The sequence below is a fragment of the Mirounga angustirostris genome, unplaced genomic scaffold, assembly GCF_029215605.1.
Source record: "Mirounga angustirostris isolate CCGP_5_RB_7025 unplaced genomic scaffold, mMirAng1.0.hap1 SCAF_18, whole genome shotgun sequence".
Taxonomy (NCBI): Eukaryota; Metazoa; Chordata; class Mammalia; order Carnivora; family Phocidae; genus Mirounga; species Mirounga angustirostris.
Window position 1 is genome coordinate 2324298 of NW_026991726.1, and position 16108 is coordinate 2340405.

Below are 16108 nucleotides of genomic sequence, written 5' to 3' on the forward strand. Positions count from 1 at the left end.
AAGATTTGTGGTTCAGAGCTATAAAAGCACCACGAACAAATAACGCTGCTGGAAGCTGGCCAGGCAGGGTGGGACAAAATCTCACAGAAGGTTCCATGATTCATGCACTTTCTTAACATGTTTATAGCAACGAGGGGCTCGACAAGATATTTAGCTGGTGAATTATCACCTTTTGATTAATCTCCTGGAAAGGTAATCTTTTAACTGTAACCTTTATGATAAACCCAAAGCTTATAACACATGTTTGCTATAGGAAATTTTAAGCTGTAAATGAATTCTCCAGCCTTGCAGTACTAATATACTACTCTAAACATTATTTGGTTCCTTGTGGGTTGGAAGGCTTCAAGCTGTTCAGATCTAGCTTTCTCCTTGCATTCTGTATGAAATTATAAAGAGTTTATAGCACATTCTGATCCAAACCACAAGAAGTTGAGATCTCCATTGGGTTCCAGCCCTTATTTTATAAATCAGAACTTCCTGCTAGGCTCCATGGTGTCCTTCATGAAGCCCATTTAAGTTATCTGATCCCTAAACATCAAAGGTTTCCATCCATCTACAGCAAAACTTGCTAAATAAATTATCTAAGACAATAAGAGATGATATTTTGAGTCATTTTGGCTTATTCAGTATGACCTGATACATGGTGAGAACTTGATAAATGTTTTTCTAAACTTAATCTATCAACAAGTAAATGTAATATAAATAAAGGAGAGAAAAATACAGTAGGAGAAAGGATGTGGTAAAAAGAGACAGAAGAAATAATTGATGAAAATTAATGAATCATAAGATTTAGAAATATATCTCATTTAGCGCAGAGGTGAAGCCTGGTGATCTGTGAGCTAAATCTGCCTACAGATAGGTTTTGATAGGTCTGCATGGTATTAAAAAGTTGTCTGTTTTTTGGCCAACTCTCAAAAAAGAAAAAAAATCCAGGAGATTTCACAGTGAAATTGTCAACAACAACAAAAAAACTCCCTAAAACAGGTAACTTTTTTTTTTTTTAAAACCCAAAACACTGGAAACCCAAGTCACCCTGGGCCCCCATATTCCTTCAAGTGCAGCTGAGTTGTAGCTCCTTGGTGGGATGTGTCCTCTCTCATCACAGACCTGGGGTCACCACACTTACGCGTTTGCCCTTAAACCTGACCAACCTCCCTCATGCCATCACTTTTCTGAGTCCTGTCAGGATTTGAGCTTTTCATCTGATCTCTCCTAGCTCCTTTTCCTGACATGTAAAGAACTGGTATCCACAGGTAAAATGACACAACTGTAATACCTGAACACTTCCCAGCACTTCTAATTCCTGGTTCAATGCCCTCTACCTATAGCAGTCTTCAGCAGGAAGGGATAGGGAGTAAGTGTCAAAGAAACAAAACCTAAAGGGTCAATGCCAAAGAGACAATTCCCACTTTCTGCTTCCGTTGGTCATTACACATGGATGATAGTCCACCTCACATAGCTACAGTAACCCACTGGGCATCTGCACATCTCACAGCAATTATCATTCCAGTCCTTGTTCTCACTGCCTCTCTGCAGAACACTCACGAACAGGATTCGGTTCCACTTAGTCACCCAGATAACTCCTCCCAGAGGCTCTGGCAGGCTGAAGACTTTCTACTAAAATGTCTTCCTGTACAGAGACTGTCTCCTCACCATGGTTCCTACCATCGACATCTTAAACATGAGAGTCTGAGTTGAAAATAAAAACACTTTCTGTAAAGTTTAAGTTATAGGAGATGGAACATTCCTTAATCAAATGCCTTTTTAATCAATTGCACTAGAAATTAAAATGTATTTTCTCTTCTCTAGTTCATTTTTTATTTAAAAGAAACTATTGATTTAAGTCCAAGAATCTATAGTTGAGCAAAAAGAAAAATTTAACCAACATAGGATTATACAAACACTGGATCAAATTTCAATCAATTACTATCCAAGGAGTTTTGAATGGGAATAAACAAATTATTTCACTTCTAAGTGAAAGCTTTATAGATCTGACATGAAAATGCTTATTGCCATAGTTAATAGAAGCTTTGCAAATTAGTGTCTATATAGAGAGAAAAAAAAAAAATCATAAAAGCCAGAGACATTTTCGGGAGGAGAAAAAGACAGTAGCTGCCAGCACTCAGACAATGATTTTCCTGTGCAGTTTTAGTCCTCAAATTAAGCTATCTTGTCAGTAATTGATTTAAACCATGAGTCCCAAGAACTGGTTTAAATCTTGACATCTAAAAATGGATATTAAAATCTTTTTTCCTAAAAGATTCTAGATACTGAAAGAATTCTTGGCTTTAATGAGCTGTTGCCATTTCATTCAATCAACCAGTGTTTTATTTATAGAATAGCTACCATAGGCAAGGAGCCCTGTGGGGTACATAAAAATGAAGCAGACAAGTCCCTGGAATGGAGCAGGGGAAGAGAACATGCCGAGTATGACAAGGCAGTAAGCAGGGGCTGGGATAAATGCGGTGGCACCATGCGCTATTACAGCTCACTCATTTATGCATTTGTGCATTCATTCATGCAACACATATCGGGTGCTTCCTCTACCAGGAACAATTCTAGAAGCAGAGGAACATGGCCCCCACTCTCATGAAGTTATGGTCCAAAAGAGGAGAGAGACAATGATCAAATATAATCGCATCTATGCACGGAGGACAGATGCGCAATTCTGAGGAGGCACTGAGGATGGTGATCTGGCCTGGTCAAGAAAAAGCAGTTGACCAAGGCAGCTTTGGCCTGAACTATTATGAAGAGTTCCCTGGGCACAGAATGAAACCACAAATGCAAAGGTGCTGTGGGCCCCAGGTGCGTAGGGAGCACTTGGGACTGAAAGAAAACTAGTGGGCCTAGAGCAGAAATAACACGAGTCATGCTGGATGAAGCTGGGGGACAGGCAGGGCCCAGATCATGAGGGGCTCTTCAGGCCATGGGAAGGATTTTGGCTTTTATTAGGAGAGCAATGAGAAGACACCTGAGGGTTAAGAAGGGAGCAGTGAGGTCAGATTGAATTTTGAAAAGATGAATCACTTTGCTTACTTGATTTCAGAACAAATACGGCAGGAAAAGAAGAGCAGAATGATTCAGGAAACACATGATGTTTGTTTAGATAATGGTGGTCAAAATAAGCGAGTTTATAGATTTGAAATATTTAGGCAATAAGATAGTCAACACTGGTGATCATTGTTTTAAGAAAGGGGCAGGCAAAGGAGAAGTATCAATGAGAGATGACTGCTATGTATGTGGCACTGGATGGAAGGTGGTACTAGTCCCCGAGAGAGCAAACACTAGAAAAGAGCAGGTCTGGGGGGAAGGGAAGAGAGATCATGAGAGTGATCATGGATATGTCGGGTCTGAATAGCAGGATGCAGCTAGGTAGATGGGTCTGCAGGTAAGAGGTGAAATATATGTGTGGGTTTCATCTGCGTAGAGGTGGTCACCAAAGCCACAGGAGTAGGAGAGATTGCAGAGGGAGAACATATAAAACGAGAAAAGGAGAAGGCGTGGGGCCAACCCTTGAGGACTCTGACATTTAATGGCTTAATAACCATCAGAGAGATAAAGAACCACTTGAGAGCTAGGAGGAAAACCAGATGAGCATGGCACCACGGAAGCCCTGGCTAGACTGTCTTCTAAGAAGTGACATGGTCAGTGTCGAATGCTGCTGCAAGGTGAAGTAAGATGGTGGATCTCGTGACACTGGCAAGGGTGTGTGTGTGGTGGGGGAAGCTAAAGCAAATCCGAAATGAGTTGAGTGTGACACGGAAGCAATGAAATAAACCCATCTTCCAAAGCGGCTCAACTGGGTGTGGAAGACAGGACGGGAGAGCAGGGCAAATGGACACGAGTCTGTGTGGAGGTTGTTTTTGGTATGTATGTATGTATGTATGTATGTATGTATTTATTAAAGATTTTATTTATTTTTTAGAGAGCGAGCGAGCGAGAAACAGCATGAGAGGGGAGAGGGTCAGAGGGAGAAGTAGGCTCCCCGCTGAGCCGGGAGCCTGATGTGGGACTCGATCCCAGGACCCTGGGATCATGACTCGAGCCGAAGGCAGACGCTTAACCATCTGAGCCACCCAGGCGCCCTTGGTTTTTATTTTTAATAGGAGAAAATGAAGAGTGTCTAAAAGCCTGCAGAAAGGGTTTCTTTCCTAGGGAAATGTCAGCTATGAAGGGCAGAGAGAGGGTAGGAGGATGATGATGCTGAGGAGGGCGCTGGGGTACGTTGCAAGGACAAGTGGAGGTACTGGCCTGGGAGGAAAGGAAGGTAAAAATGTCTCTATTGCAACATGAGGGAAGAAGGAAAGGGTGGGAGGAGATGGTTGATACCTAGAACAGAGAGCCCTGTCAGATGTGAAGTCGATGGTGAGGCCACCAGCTAAAAAGAGTAGAAAAGATCTGAAATGGATCAGTGAAGAAAGAAGGAGAGCAGAGTGAGAAAAAAAGGGCTGTGTACAGATCATCTGAGGTGGGAAATCAGTAAAGCACGGAGGACTGTGATGATGACTTTTGTGTAGCCTTGAAGAGGTGTATTGTCATGTTGGTTTACATCCAACTGAGCTTTAGCCAGATTTTTTTAATGGAATGCTGAGGTTTTGTCTTGAGAAATGAAAACTGAGCAAGAAGATAGACAAGTAAATCCATTTTCAATTGAGGAGTCTAAGACTAGAATAAGCACACTAAGGTTTCCCATAAATTTTACTAATCAAACTTAATCTAAGTATGTGATTAAGTTCTATTCTTAAATTCAACTCTTATTTTCTTTCAAAATAATCTCAGAAAATCTCTCCCAAACTGATTCTTTAACATTTTACATCTACATAATAAGGAAAAATAAAAAATAAGATGACCTAAATGCAAATCTGACATATGTGTAACTGAAGTTCTCTTTTTTGTCAATATAGGCTACACCTATTATAAAGATATCTCAATCCTGGGAACTGAAAATCATAAAAAAAGGGGACAGTCATAATTTCAAATTTTGGGTGGCAAAGAAGAAACAACATCAGAACGTATGAGTTATTATTTTTTTCCTACCGTATTCACACTTCTTTTTTCCAGTAGTAGTCGAAATAAATTAGCTGTAACCTTGTTATCATGGACACCTTGCTCAAGGCCGCGATTATCATCTTGCATGAGTCTTCGATCCATGATAACTTCAATCTGACCTAACAAACAAACAAACAAACTGGCCAGAGTTATTTAATACAAACATCCAGTGACAATCACATAAGTTTAGGCACGGTCCTGATTTAAGCCAAGGAGACAGATCCATATAGCCCAAAGTACCAAGGGCTTTCTCAAAACAGCTAGGATAAATGCAAAAAACAGGACTTTATTTCCGTTCTTCTTCATAAATGTCTGGTAAAATTTGGTAAGCAATTTAAAAATGAGACAGATCAAAACTTAAGTGAAATTTAAAAAGAATTAATCTGAAGAGTAAATTATGTCCTCTAAAATTTTTAGTGGTAGCACCTGGAATTTAAAAACATTTATGAGGTTCATTAGGAAACATACATCACACCTGGAGTAACAAGGCAAATACAGATGTGTAGAATCTAAAAAGGATTTGAAAGACTAAGCGTTTTGGTTACTTGGTATCTGGTGATTCTCTGAAGAAACCCCAGGATTTGGAGACACCCAGCACGTACCCCCTTCCCTCCCTGGTATTAAGTTAGTGGCATCAACTATCCTCTCTCCTCTAGTTCAAGAAGAGGTCATATTTGGTTCCTTCATTGGCTGTGCAGTAATTCCACACCTCCTCTAGGTTAAGTTGTAAGCTAAGAATTAGGCTATGAGACTACAAACCAAAAAACCCTATCCAAAACAAAGCAAAAAACCACCCAGAGCCACAGTCATATATTTACACTAAAAAAAACCCTAGTCATACATAAAAATATATGCATATTCATCCACCCACTCATTCACATTTGTTACAGTACTAAATGATCTTTTGGCATAAAAGAGCAATACATAAAATATTTTAATAACTATTATTTTTACACAGTCAATCCAACTCTGTTTAGTTCTTTCTTCTCAATTTAGGTACCCAGTACATAAAACTGCCAGTGATGGTCAGAATTTTCGTTGTTACTACCTCCATATTTATTTTAGAACACAACTGTCTAGAATGTGCTCCTCAGGCACTGGGACGAATTGGCCATCTAGAGCTTGATCATGTCACACCCAAATGAGTACATCAATCTCTTGGCAGTTTCTCTCTTCTCCCTGCCTCCAAATGTTAGCCCTCATAATATGTGACACTCAGTAAATCTCCTGGGCTGTACTCAAATTGTTCTTCTGTTTGTAGGTACTGAAATGCTAGGGTGCTTGGCTGTCTGTAGCAGGGGCACCTGGGCCAGGTGTGACTCTTGAGCCCCCCACCTTTAAACGTTGCCTTAAATTCTCAAAGCTGGGTCCTTAAATAGGGAACTAGATATTAGGACTGGAGCAATCATGGAGTAGACAGTTATGTCACTTCCCTTGACAAAGGCAAGCTGAGAAATAAAGCTCCTCTGTCCCTAAACCACATTTAGGAATTTTATGTGAAGTTGTCCAATCTATAAATAGTTGACTTAATTTTTTAAAAATCAAAACATATGGAGTGCCTGGGTGGCTCAGTCATTAAGCGGCTGCCTTCAGCTCAGGTCATGGTCCCGGGGTCCCGGGATCGAGCCCCATATTGTGCTCCCTGCTCCCTGGGAAGCCTGCTTCTCCCTCTCCCACTCCCCCTGCTTATGTTCCCTCTCTCGCTGTCTCTCTCTTTCTCTGTCAACTAAATGAATAAAATCTCCAAAAAAAATAAAAATAAAAACATAAAAAATTCCAGACTCCTGGGCTCTTCAGAAGCAGAAAAATTTGGCAACCCTGGGCCCCTTTCCCCATGGTGACAACAACCTGGCGCTGAGCAGCGGCTGCCCCACCGTTCACTGGGAATGGTGTGCCCCAGTTTGCCGAAGCCCCACCACTCCCCGCTGCATGCCTGATGTGAGGCCATTATTATTTTTCTAACAGCGTTAATGTCTTTACGGCATCATCTCATGAGTCTGTGTAATGAAAGCCACAAACGAAGATGAGTAGTATGCTTTTTTGTGTGGGTGGACATATGGAATGTATGTATATGCCCAATTAAAAAAGTGGGTTTGGGGCAAAGGGTACGTCAGGTACCTGCACACCTTTATTATCTGCCTGGCTCCTTAAGACATTTGTCTTAGCAACTCTTAATATGTAAGAAAGAAGAGCAATTTGACTACATATAAATGATAATGAAAAAATATGTATTATAAAGGACATACGCCTCTCCATAGAAGGTTTTATAAAAATTAATCTGTGTTTACGATTTATTTTCTCTTTCCATCTTGTTCTATCTTTTGGAATCCTTAAAGTTGTGTCTGTCACCTCTTTATCTGCCTAGCTGTATCATTGCAACTCCCTTTCTTCTTTCGGGTAGAGGTGCCCTAGAACGATACGATTCAGAGAAGGACCTAGGTTTGAACTGTTACGTCCCGCCTTTGCGAACTTAGGCAACTCTGGGAATTTCTAACTTTTACCCCAGCTCCCTCTCCTCTTTGGCTTCTGGGAGAGTTTCCACAGCCATTCCATTATGACAACGACAGAGGCTTGTGCAAACAATGAGCTATCAGGAGAGAAAAATTATCTTTAAGAAGCCATGGTTTCATGGAGCTTTAGGTCCCTCATTCTTCATCAGAAGATTGAAGAAATACATTATTTTATGTTATTCTCACAAAACCAAAATTAACTAATAGCTGGTGTCTGAAGATGATAATTAATAATATGACCAACAGAAAAATTATACATTCAGAACTGAAACTTGTAAGAGCAAAAAAGAATCCAAACAACACGCACCACTTTTCAAACTTGAAACCCCTAAAGACTGAGCTGAGAGTAATGTCAAGCGATGCTTGGTGTCCTGTATATAGGCCATTGTGGTCATCGGATAGACATTTGCTTGAAGAGGCAATTTGCTCATCGTCATTCTGGGCTGAATCTATAAGACCAAACAGTTCACTTTAAAAAAAAGAAATCAAGGGATATTTACAGATGTACTTTAAAAAATTAGTACTGACTACAGATGATGTTTCTTCCAAAAAGAAAAAGGTATAGCTTCCTTTCTTGTTCAAAGGAAGAGCTAATTTAGGAATTAAAACATTCTTTCAAACAATATGAAAAAAAAATGAGGATCTTAGAAAACTTTTAGGTGAGAAAGGTAGAACTTATCCAGGTTCTTAAAATAGGCATTCCTATTTAAATTCAGAATAAAAATCCTTAACAGAAGTCTTCTAGCTTTCCAATATTTGCATAAAACAAATTATAAAGGTATCAAGTATTCATTTCTCATCTAAATCTAACATACTGCTTTTGTAATGAATGCTAAGCATAATAGCTCTCTATCCCCTTTCAAAAAATCTCTCTTATAATTCTTGAATCAGTTTTAATAAATACCACAGATCCCCTTATCAAATCCTCTAACATATTACATTAAAATAATCAAATTAATATTTATATTTAAAAACTCTTCAGTGCTTAGTCTTCCTGTTTAGTGTCAATGTAGGTAGTTCCATATTTTAGCTTTTCTTGGTCTGGTATGTGAATGCATGAAATACATTATTTTATTTTTTGACCGAAAATTCACTAAGCTGGTTGGGGCTGAGGAGAGTCCCTCAAACCTCAGGAGGAAACATCAAACAGAGACTTTGTTATGAGGTATCTTATTCACACCACATAAAAATGACATCTCTCCTGTTCAGCTCATGCAAGTCTGACATGACACTCAAGAAGAAAAGGAGTACAAAGTTAATGTAATAGTATTGAGTGCCCATTATAACGAGACAAAGTACGGGCATTCACAAATATGATCTTTAATCTTTACAACAACCCTGTAGTGCATCCTTTAACTTACTGGTTGTACTGAATAGTGTCCCCCAAATTCATGGTCATCCATAACCTGTGAATGTGATTTTGTTCTGAAATAGGATCTCTACAGACATAAGGTATAGTGGATTAGGGTGGGCTCTAATCCAAGGGCTGGTGTCCTTCTAAGCGGGAAACCTGGACACGAAAGGACACACAGGGCAACACAAGGAGAATATGACAGGGACTCTGGGACAGCAGAGGCAGACAGTGGAGTGATGGGTCTACAAGCCCATCAGAAGCCCCAACAGGCAAGGAAGAGTATTTCTCTAGAGCCTCTGGAGGGAGTGTGGCCCTGAAGACATCTTGATTTGGGACTTCTGGTGTCCAGAACTATGACAGAATAAATTCTTGTTGTTCTAAGCCACCCATTTTGTGGTAATTTGTATCACAGGCCCAGGAAATTATGAACCTGAAGAAACAACTGCAAAATGTTAAAAAAAAAAAAAAAAAGAAAGAAAGAAAAAAGAAGAGAGAGTTTCAAAGAATTTTCCATTTCTCCTTTCCAATCTGGATCTTCCCAATCAAATTAACTTGTATACTCACTGAAAAGGACATTCACACTGTCATGACTATAGGGCTGCCACCCTCACTCCCTACCTGTTGGTCTAGATTTCTAGTTTTGCTCAAGGACTACTCTTTCCAAGGCTTAAAAAATGGCCTATTTTAGAAGCAGAAATATTTAGGTCATAAATTTAGAAATTTAGAAGTTTAGAAATAATATTTTCCCATTTATTCAAATGCTCGATCCTTGAAAAGAAAATTCACATGTTTATTCACTTTTACTAAGTTTTTTTCATTCATGTATACACCCACACATACAAATAATTGCTTTTGTAAGATTTTAAGAAAAGAGTTTCTTTTGTACACAAGGAAAATGAATCACCATAAAGTCAGGGCTTCATTTGAAAACCAAACAGCTGTGGTAGAATTAACATGTAAATTCGAAGTGTATAATGCAATTTTTATGCTTTGGAAAAGGTTTAAATTTAACCTTTGCAGGAAATTGTAGAAGAGAAAATTATCACAACCCCTTCCACTCATCCCAGTTGAAAATCAGACAAAGTAAAAGCATTTGTTGTGAAATTATTTCTATTCATAGCCAGAAATTTCTAAAATGCTAATGTCTCAAAAACATGCTAATGTTTTTAGTGGTAGTATTTCAAAGCTATGTTGTCACACACATATACTCTGAATATAGAAATTTATGTAACAATCAAAAGAGCCCTATTAAATTAGAGAGCTAACAATCTGAAAAAAAAATTGAGTCAATTTTCTCATTACTATTTCAAACTATTTTGTGAACATTTTGATTAAATACATACCTGCCCACATTTCTATATATGTGCTTGTATTTCTTTGTCTATGTATATGTACACAAGTGTGTGCATAAAGGTGAATACACATACATTATTGATAAAAAGAGGGAAAGAGCTTTCCTGAAATTTAAAAGAGCCCATTATTACATTATACATTTAAAAGTATATATGTAATAAATTAAATACACACATACCATTTCTTTATGAGGGGAAAAATACATACTCCACCAATCAATCCCTAATTATGTTTCCTTTCTATTAAACAAATTCAGATATATTTTGGTGTCAAGGCATTTAACATGCAAATGGTCACCAAATCTGCCTTTGAAAAAACTACCTCCGTAAATCAGATGCTCTACAAACCAATCTCTCAAATATCTGTTCTAGCTTTGGACATCTGGTTGAATATAGAACCTATAAGTACCTGTTAAAATTCAGTTTTCCTTTAGAAATAATTTGTAAACTTAAGCATATTTTTCAAAGGATCCAAAATTAACTGGCCCACTACCATATATAAAAGTTACACACTAACACAGCTATTACTTAGACATTTTAAGGGAAAATTACCTGATATCCATTCAGGTCAGTATAAAATTTGTTTTGACTGTTTATGCTAGAAGAAATTCTCATTGCAATCTCACGGTTATGTTCTTTTCGGATGTCCACGATATTGGACACTTCCACAGACTGTCCGTCTATTCCTAAATTTAAAAGAATATATATGTTAATAGAAATTGATTGCTCCACTTTTCTTATACTGTACAGAACTTCCAGAGTGACATACATTTTCCCGTTTTCTATTCCTATCTTCACCATTTTTCATGCTAACTGTGCCACCGTTCACCTTTTTCTTTCTTTTCTTTCTTTCTTTTTTTTTTTTTTACACTGTCAGACAGTAGAAAACATTTACTCCGGAGAACATGTAACTCAACAGAAGGATGAAGAGCTTGGGATGAGATAAACGCAGATGAAATATAACATGCAAATGATTCTCCAATGAGTTCTGGAGGGAAAAGAGAACTTTAAATGAGAAAAGGTTAGCCCCACTCCAGGCCAGGCCGCCTGTCACGTGTACGGCCATTCTCCAACAGAGCCATGTGAGCCTACTTCTTCACGGCTCGCCTTCCGTGCTGGAAATCTGAAGCAGTGAGATCTACACTCTGTTGGTTTGAGAGACAGTCTATTACTGCCCATGATCTATAATCTAGGAAAAGAGACACGAGATCCAATGAGATGCTTTATGGCTAAAATGGATATTATCATATTAGTATTTGTGGAGTATAATCTGGACAGCTCCCCAGAAGTTAAATCAATTTTTTTTTAAGATTTTATTTATTTATTTGACAGAGAGAGACAGCGAGAGAGGGAACACAAGCAGGGGGAGTGGGAGAGGGAGAAGCAGGCTTCCCGCTGAGCAGGGAGTCCGATGCGGGGCTCGATCCCAGGACCCTGGGATCATGACCTGAGTGGAAGGCAGCCGCTTAACTGACTGAGCCACCCAGGTGCCCCAAGTTAAATCAATTTTAATTGAGTTTGGTATCTCTTAGGACCCCTTGTTATGGAGTGATTCATTTTGTCCTTTGCTATATAAAGCAGAGGACAGCTTGAAGAAGTCCCAGATGTATCAAACATTTATTTTTTTGGATAAGCCTAAACTTTTCACTAATTTCTATCTGTCATGCCACCCTAACTATATCTTCTGGTCCTGAGTGAAGCCTTGGGTCTATTTCCGAGACGGAGAGGGGAGTTATGGAGAAATCCAACACTCCTAATACAGACTGAGTATGTAGAAGAGATACTGGATCTTCTACAAAAGAGCAATCAGGAAAGCAAGCAATCAAAAGAAGAAAGACTGGCCCTATCCTATTTCATACGGCAGAAGGTTTTTAAGGTTCTAAGAGCCCTGGACACGTACCTGCAGTTGTCAGTCGTTACCCACCAGGCCTCACACACACTCTGTCACAGCGTGCTGATCACCAGGACACTCTTTAGACAAAGAAGGCTATGTAAAGAGAAATGGGGAGTGGGAGAAGGGAGTAAGGAGGACTTTTTCTGGAAGCCAAGAAGAATCCCCAGGGCTTAGAGAAGATGAAAGCAAACAGTTAAAGGAAGGAAGTTTGAATCGGTGGGACTGGTGGAAAATAATGAAAATGCAGCTAGCTGAGGCACTATAGGTTTATGTGAGAAGTACACCGGAAATTGTAAGACATCAATAGTAATATGCTGACAATACTAAATGGGCAGAAGCCTCCATCAACAGATTTTTCAGAATTCTCACAGAAGTTCTTTTCTGGGAGATGTTACTCCTCCAACTCGACAACCTCAGTCAGAGATGACTTCAGTTTCTTACTATGTTCATAAAGCTGTGATGAGCAGTATGACCTCATGTGTGGGGGAAGAAGGTCCTTTTCTTTTCCCTCCCACTTTATGGCCAGTCTGAACCACTAACCAGTAAAATATACATATAACTTTCCTTCTGACAATTACCAGATAACTGACCCAAATAGCTTCACTACTACTGGGAAGTTAAAAGAAAACAAAAATCACATCCACTGATGCCAGAACAACGGTGTTTTCTTTGACTAGGAAATGTATTACTTTCGATGCAAACTTTCCTTTCAGTAGGTTTATGTCAACCCCAATATCTTTCAAAGCCAATGAAATGTATATGGATTTCTAACAGACAAGCTTCCACAAATGAACCAAAGATGCCAAAAAACACAAAATACAGCATAGGGATGAAGTCCCCCATGAAGCATTCAGGCGAACACCTCATCTACTGGAGGCACTCGTGGCTGTTTGGCACCACGTCCGTTTTCTCCTCTCTAGACTGGATATTCTCCCAGGGGGTCAATAGAGTACATGAAATGAAATAAAGTCTTTACAAAGGAGAGTGTCATTAATTTCAAGTCACGTATCTCTGGAAAATATTTACAAAAAACATGCTTCAAGAAAAAATAAATAATTTCACATTACCTCTGGCAATAATAAATTATTTCTGTTGAGAAAATGATCTTTCTTGAGCTCAGTATTATGCTCAGATCCGGTTGTGGCAACAAATGCTTAAGTCTCCTTTAAAAGGAGCTTCGATGTCCATTCACAGTTCAGCAAGACATCTGTGCCAGGACAGGCTTTTAAAGTAAGATCAAACCTAATACACTTATTATGAACAAACCAAATAAATCTTGTAATGGTAATCAAAGCAAGGAGGTATCCCTGAGTCATCAAAGGTAATTTATTACTTTTTAAAGAAGAATCTATGTGAGGGGGATAAAGGACTGCTACCTTTTCCTACTGTAGGTCAAGAATTCCCTAAAGTGTGCCATTCCCAAAGAAGCTCATAGGATTGAGGGGAGAACTCCCTGGGAAGCATGGGTATGAACCGATCGGTCTCAGTGACCTGCAGAATCTTTGCAGCAAAAGGTTCTTTTACCAAATTGGTTCCACCTGGGCATGGATGGCCAGGAATTTCTAAGCCCCTCTGGTTTTTCTTCAGTCCTGGGAAAGAAAACAGCTCCTACCTAACAAGCGTAGTCCAAAGAGTTATGTCATTGATAAAGACAGAGAATTAAGAACTCCCTTGCTGCTAACACCTCACCCTCTGTCCCCAGAAAGAGAGAATGGAGATTATTTATCTTTATTAACAGAGGCAATGCAAGGTAAAAACAGAGCAAGTCCACAGGTGGAAAGCCATCATAGAGAAGCGGAAAGAGTCTTGCAGAACTCTGAAGTTTTGTTTTGTTTTTTTTTTTTCTCCTCCCTGGAGCCTGTTAGCTCCTTACAGATTGTCTTACACACCATCTCTGCATTCCAGTTTTTAACAATAATTTGGGGATGTAGTAGGTGCTGAATCACCATTAAAGAGAATGAGTTAAGATGTGAGAGGCTGTCCTTCATGATGCAGAAGTCAGCTGACATGGGAGGAAAGCAAACTAGGCCATGGACAGAGTTTAAATAGAAAGAAGGGAATAAGTACTTAGATTTTGAGCAAACACATGCATGTTAGAATGTAAGCTCCTCAAGCACTGGGACCATGTCTTATTTATCTTTATGCTCCCAGCACATAATAGGCAGATAATGTTTGCTGAGTAACGGGCAGCAGCTACATGGAAGAATCAGCCAACAATTACTGAGTCCTCGCTATGTACCATATGCCCCGCCATATGCTTTACATACAGTAACTCATTCAATCCTGACCCTAAGCCTAGGAGAACATACCTTGCCCCAGATCACAAGGCTGACAGAACCAGCACTAAACCTCTCGGCCATCACGTCTCACTGGCAAATTGACCACTAGAGAATGTTAAAGTTACTTTGGGACCATGGATTGGAGAAGCTTTGCAGTGACTCTAAGTAGAAAGGAGACCTCCAGGTTATTTTTTAAGAAAGGGAGAGGGTACTGATCTGGGATGATATGCTGCAAGTGCTACCTAAAGGAGACAAATACATTATCAGTAAAATAAAATAAAAATAATAAAAAATAATTATGGGACAGGCTTGCCAGAATACAAAACTTCTTCAAAACAATCCGAAATCTTTTCTTTAAAAATGCCACGGTCACTTTAGAAGCCAATAAAGTAATATATACTAAATAAGACACTGTGATCTCACGTATTTACCTAAGATGAACACTAATCACAAGCACAAGCATGTTCACTGTGCACTGGTGCCAAGGGTAGAAACATGGGGAAACAGGCTAGATGCCCACCAACAGACAAATGAATAATAAAACCAGTACATCCACGTTTTGGACTGCTCTGTAGCAAATGAATGAGGTAGCTCTCTGCCCCGGCAAAGAAAGATATCTGATGCAAGAGGTGAATGGAACATTTGCACAGTGTGATGAACTTTTTGCTAAAACCAAACACAATACTATACCTTTCTGCAGATATGCATGCAAGAGAGGTGTGTGTGAGAGAGAGAGAGGAGATAGAGAGAGAGAATGCAAGTGATCCGAGGGTGCACACAGGTATCTGATTACCTCTCTTGAGTAGTGGATAGGGACCACGCACAGATTCTAGAGGGATTTTACATTATATACATATACTATAATGTGTGACACTTTTGTCAAAAGAGTATACGTATATATTATTTGTATACATAAAAATTATTATCTTTTTTATTCTATTTTTTTAGATTTTATTTATTTGACAGAGAAAGACACAGCAAGAGAAGGAACACAAGCAGGCAGAGTGGGAGAGGGAGAAGCAGGCTTCCCGCTGAGCAGGGAGCACGATACGGGGCTCGATCCCAGGACCCCGGGACCATGACCTGAGCCGAAGGCAGACGCTTAACAACTGAGCCACCCAGGTGCCCCCGAACTTACCCAACTTAACCAGGAGTTGACGCTTAGGGTTATTAACTAATACACACTGCTTCACTCAACACATAAACGACAATTCTCGCAACAATGATAAATTTAGTAGGACAATATGGAGATGATGTTTCTAAAAAAGCAAATATTATCATTTTTAAAAACTGTACTCATATCTGAAAGTACCAAGAATAAAAATGGTAATAACTCCCATAACTAGATGACCTTTTTGTCCATGTTGACTTATTCAACTTGCCTATCCATTGTAAGATCTAATTTATCCTCTGAGGTACTTGCTGATTTCCAGGTCTGTAAATGTTCATATTGACTATTTCTCCACAAGTGAAAATTTTAACATCTGCTTTCATGAATATAAATTTGAGTAAATTTCATTCCAAGTCTTGAATTTAAGAAAATGATGATGCACCACTTCGTTTCATTTCTAAAGCACTTGATAAATAACTACTACGACTTATTGATCAACTTATCATGAGCAAGGCACTAGTCTACATATTTTAGGCTTTTCATTTCAGTAATTCTTAAA

At 39.1% G+C, this 16108-nt stretch overlaps 1 protein-coding gene across 4 annotated transcripts in view; it reads right to left on the reverse strand.

Annotated features, from left to right (window-relative positions):
- LOC135363102 (alpha-mannosidase 2-like) overlaps positions 1 to 16108 on the reverse strand; it is a 119567-nt gene that overhangs the window by 15140 nt on the left and 88319 nt on the right. For 3 of the 4 annotated variants that reach the window (XM_064583787.1, XM_064583788.1, XM_064583786.1), the window contains 3 exons: positions 10818 to 10951; positions 7867 to 8008; positions 5038 to 5168 (listed from right to left, as the gene is read on the reverse strand). In XM_064583787.1, coding sequence (XP_064439857.1) covers positions 5038 to 5168; positions 7867 to 8008; positions 10818 to 10951 — 407 coding nt within the window. Of the gene's footprint in view, positions 1 to 5037; positions 5169 to 7866; positions 8009 to 10817; positions 10952 to 16108 lie in introns of those variants that run through there. The other variant, XR_010408808.1, reaches the window with a different exon arrangement.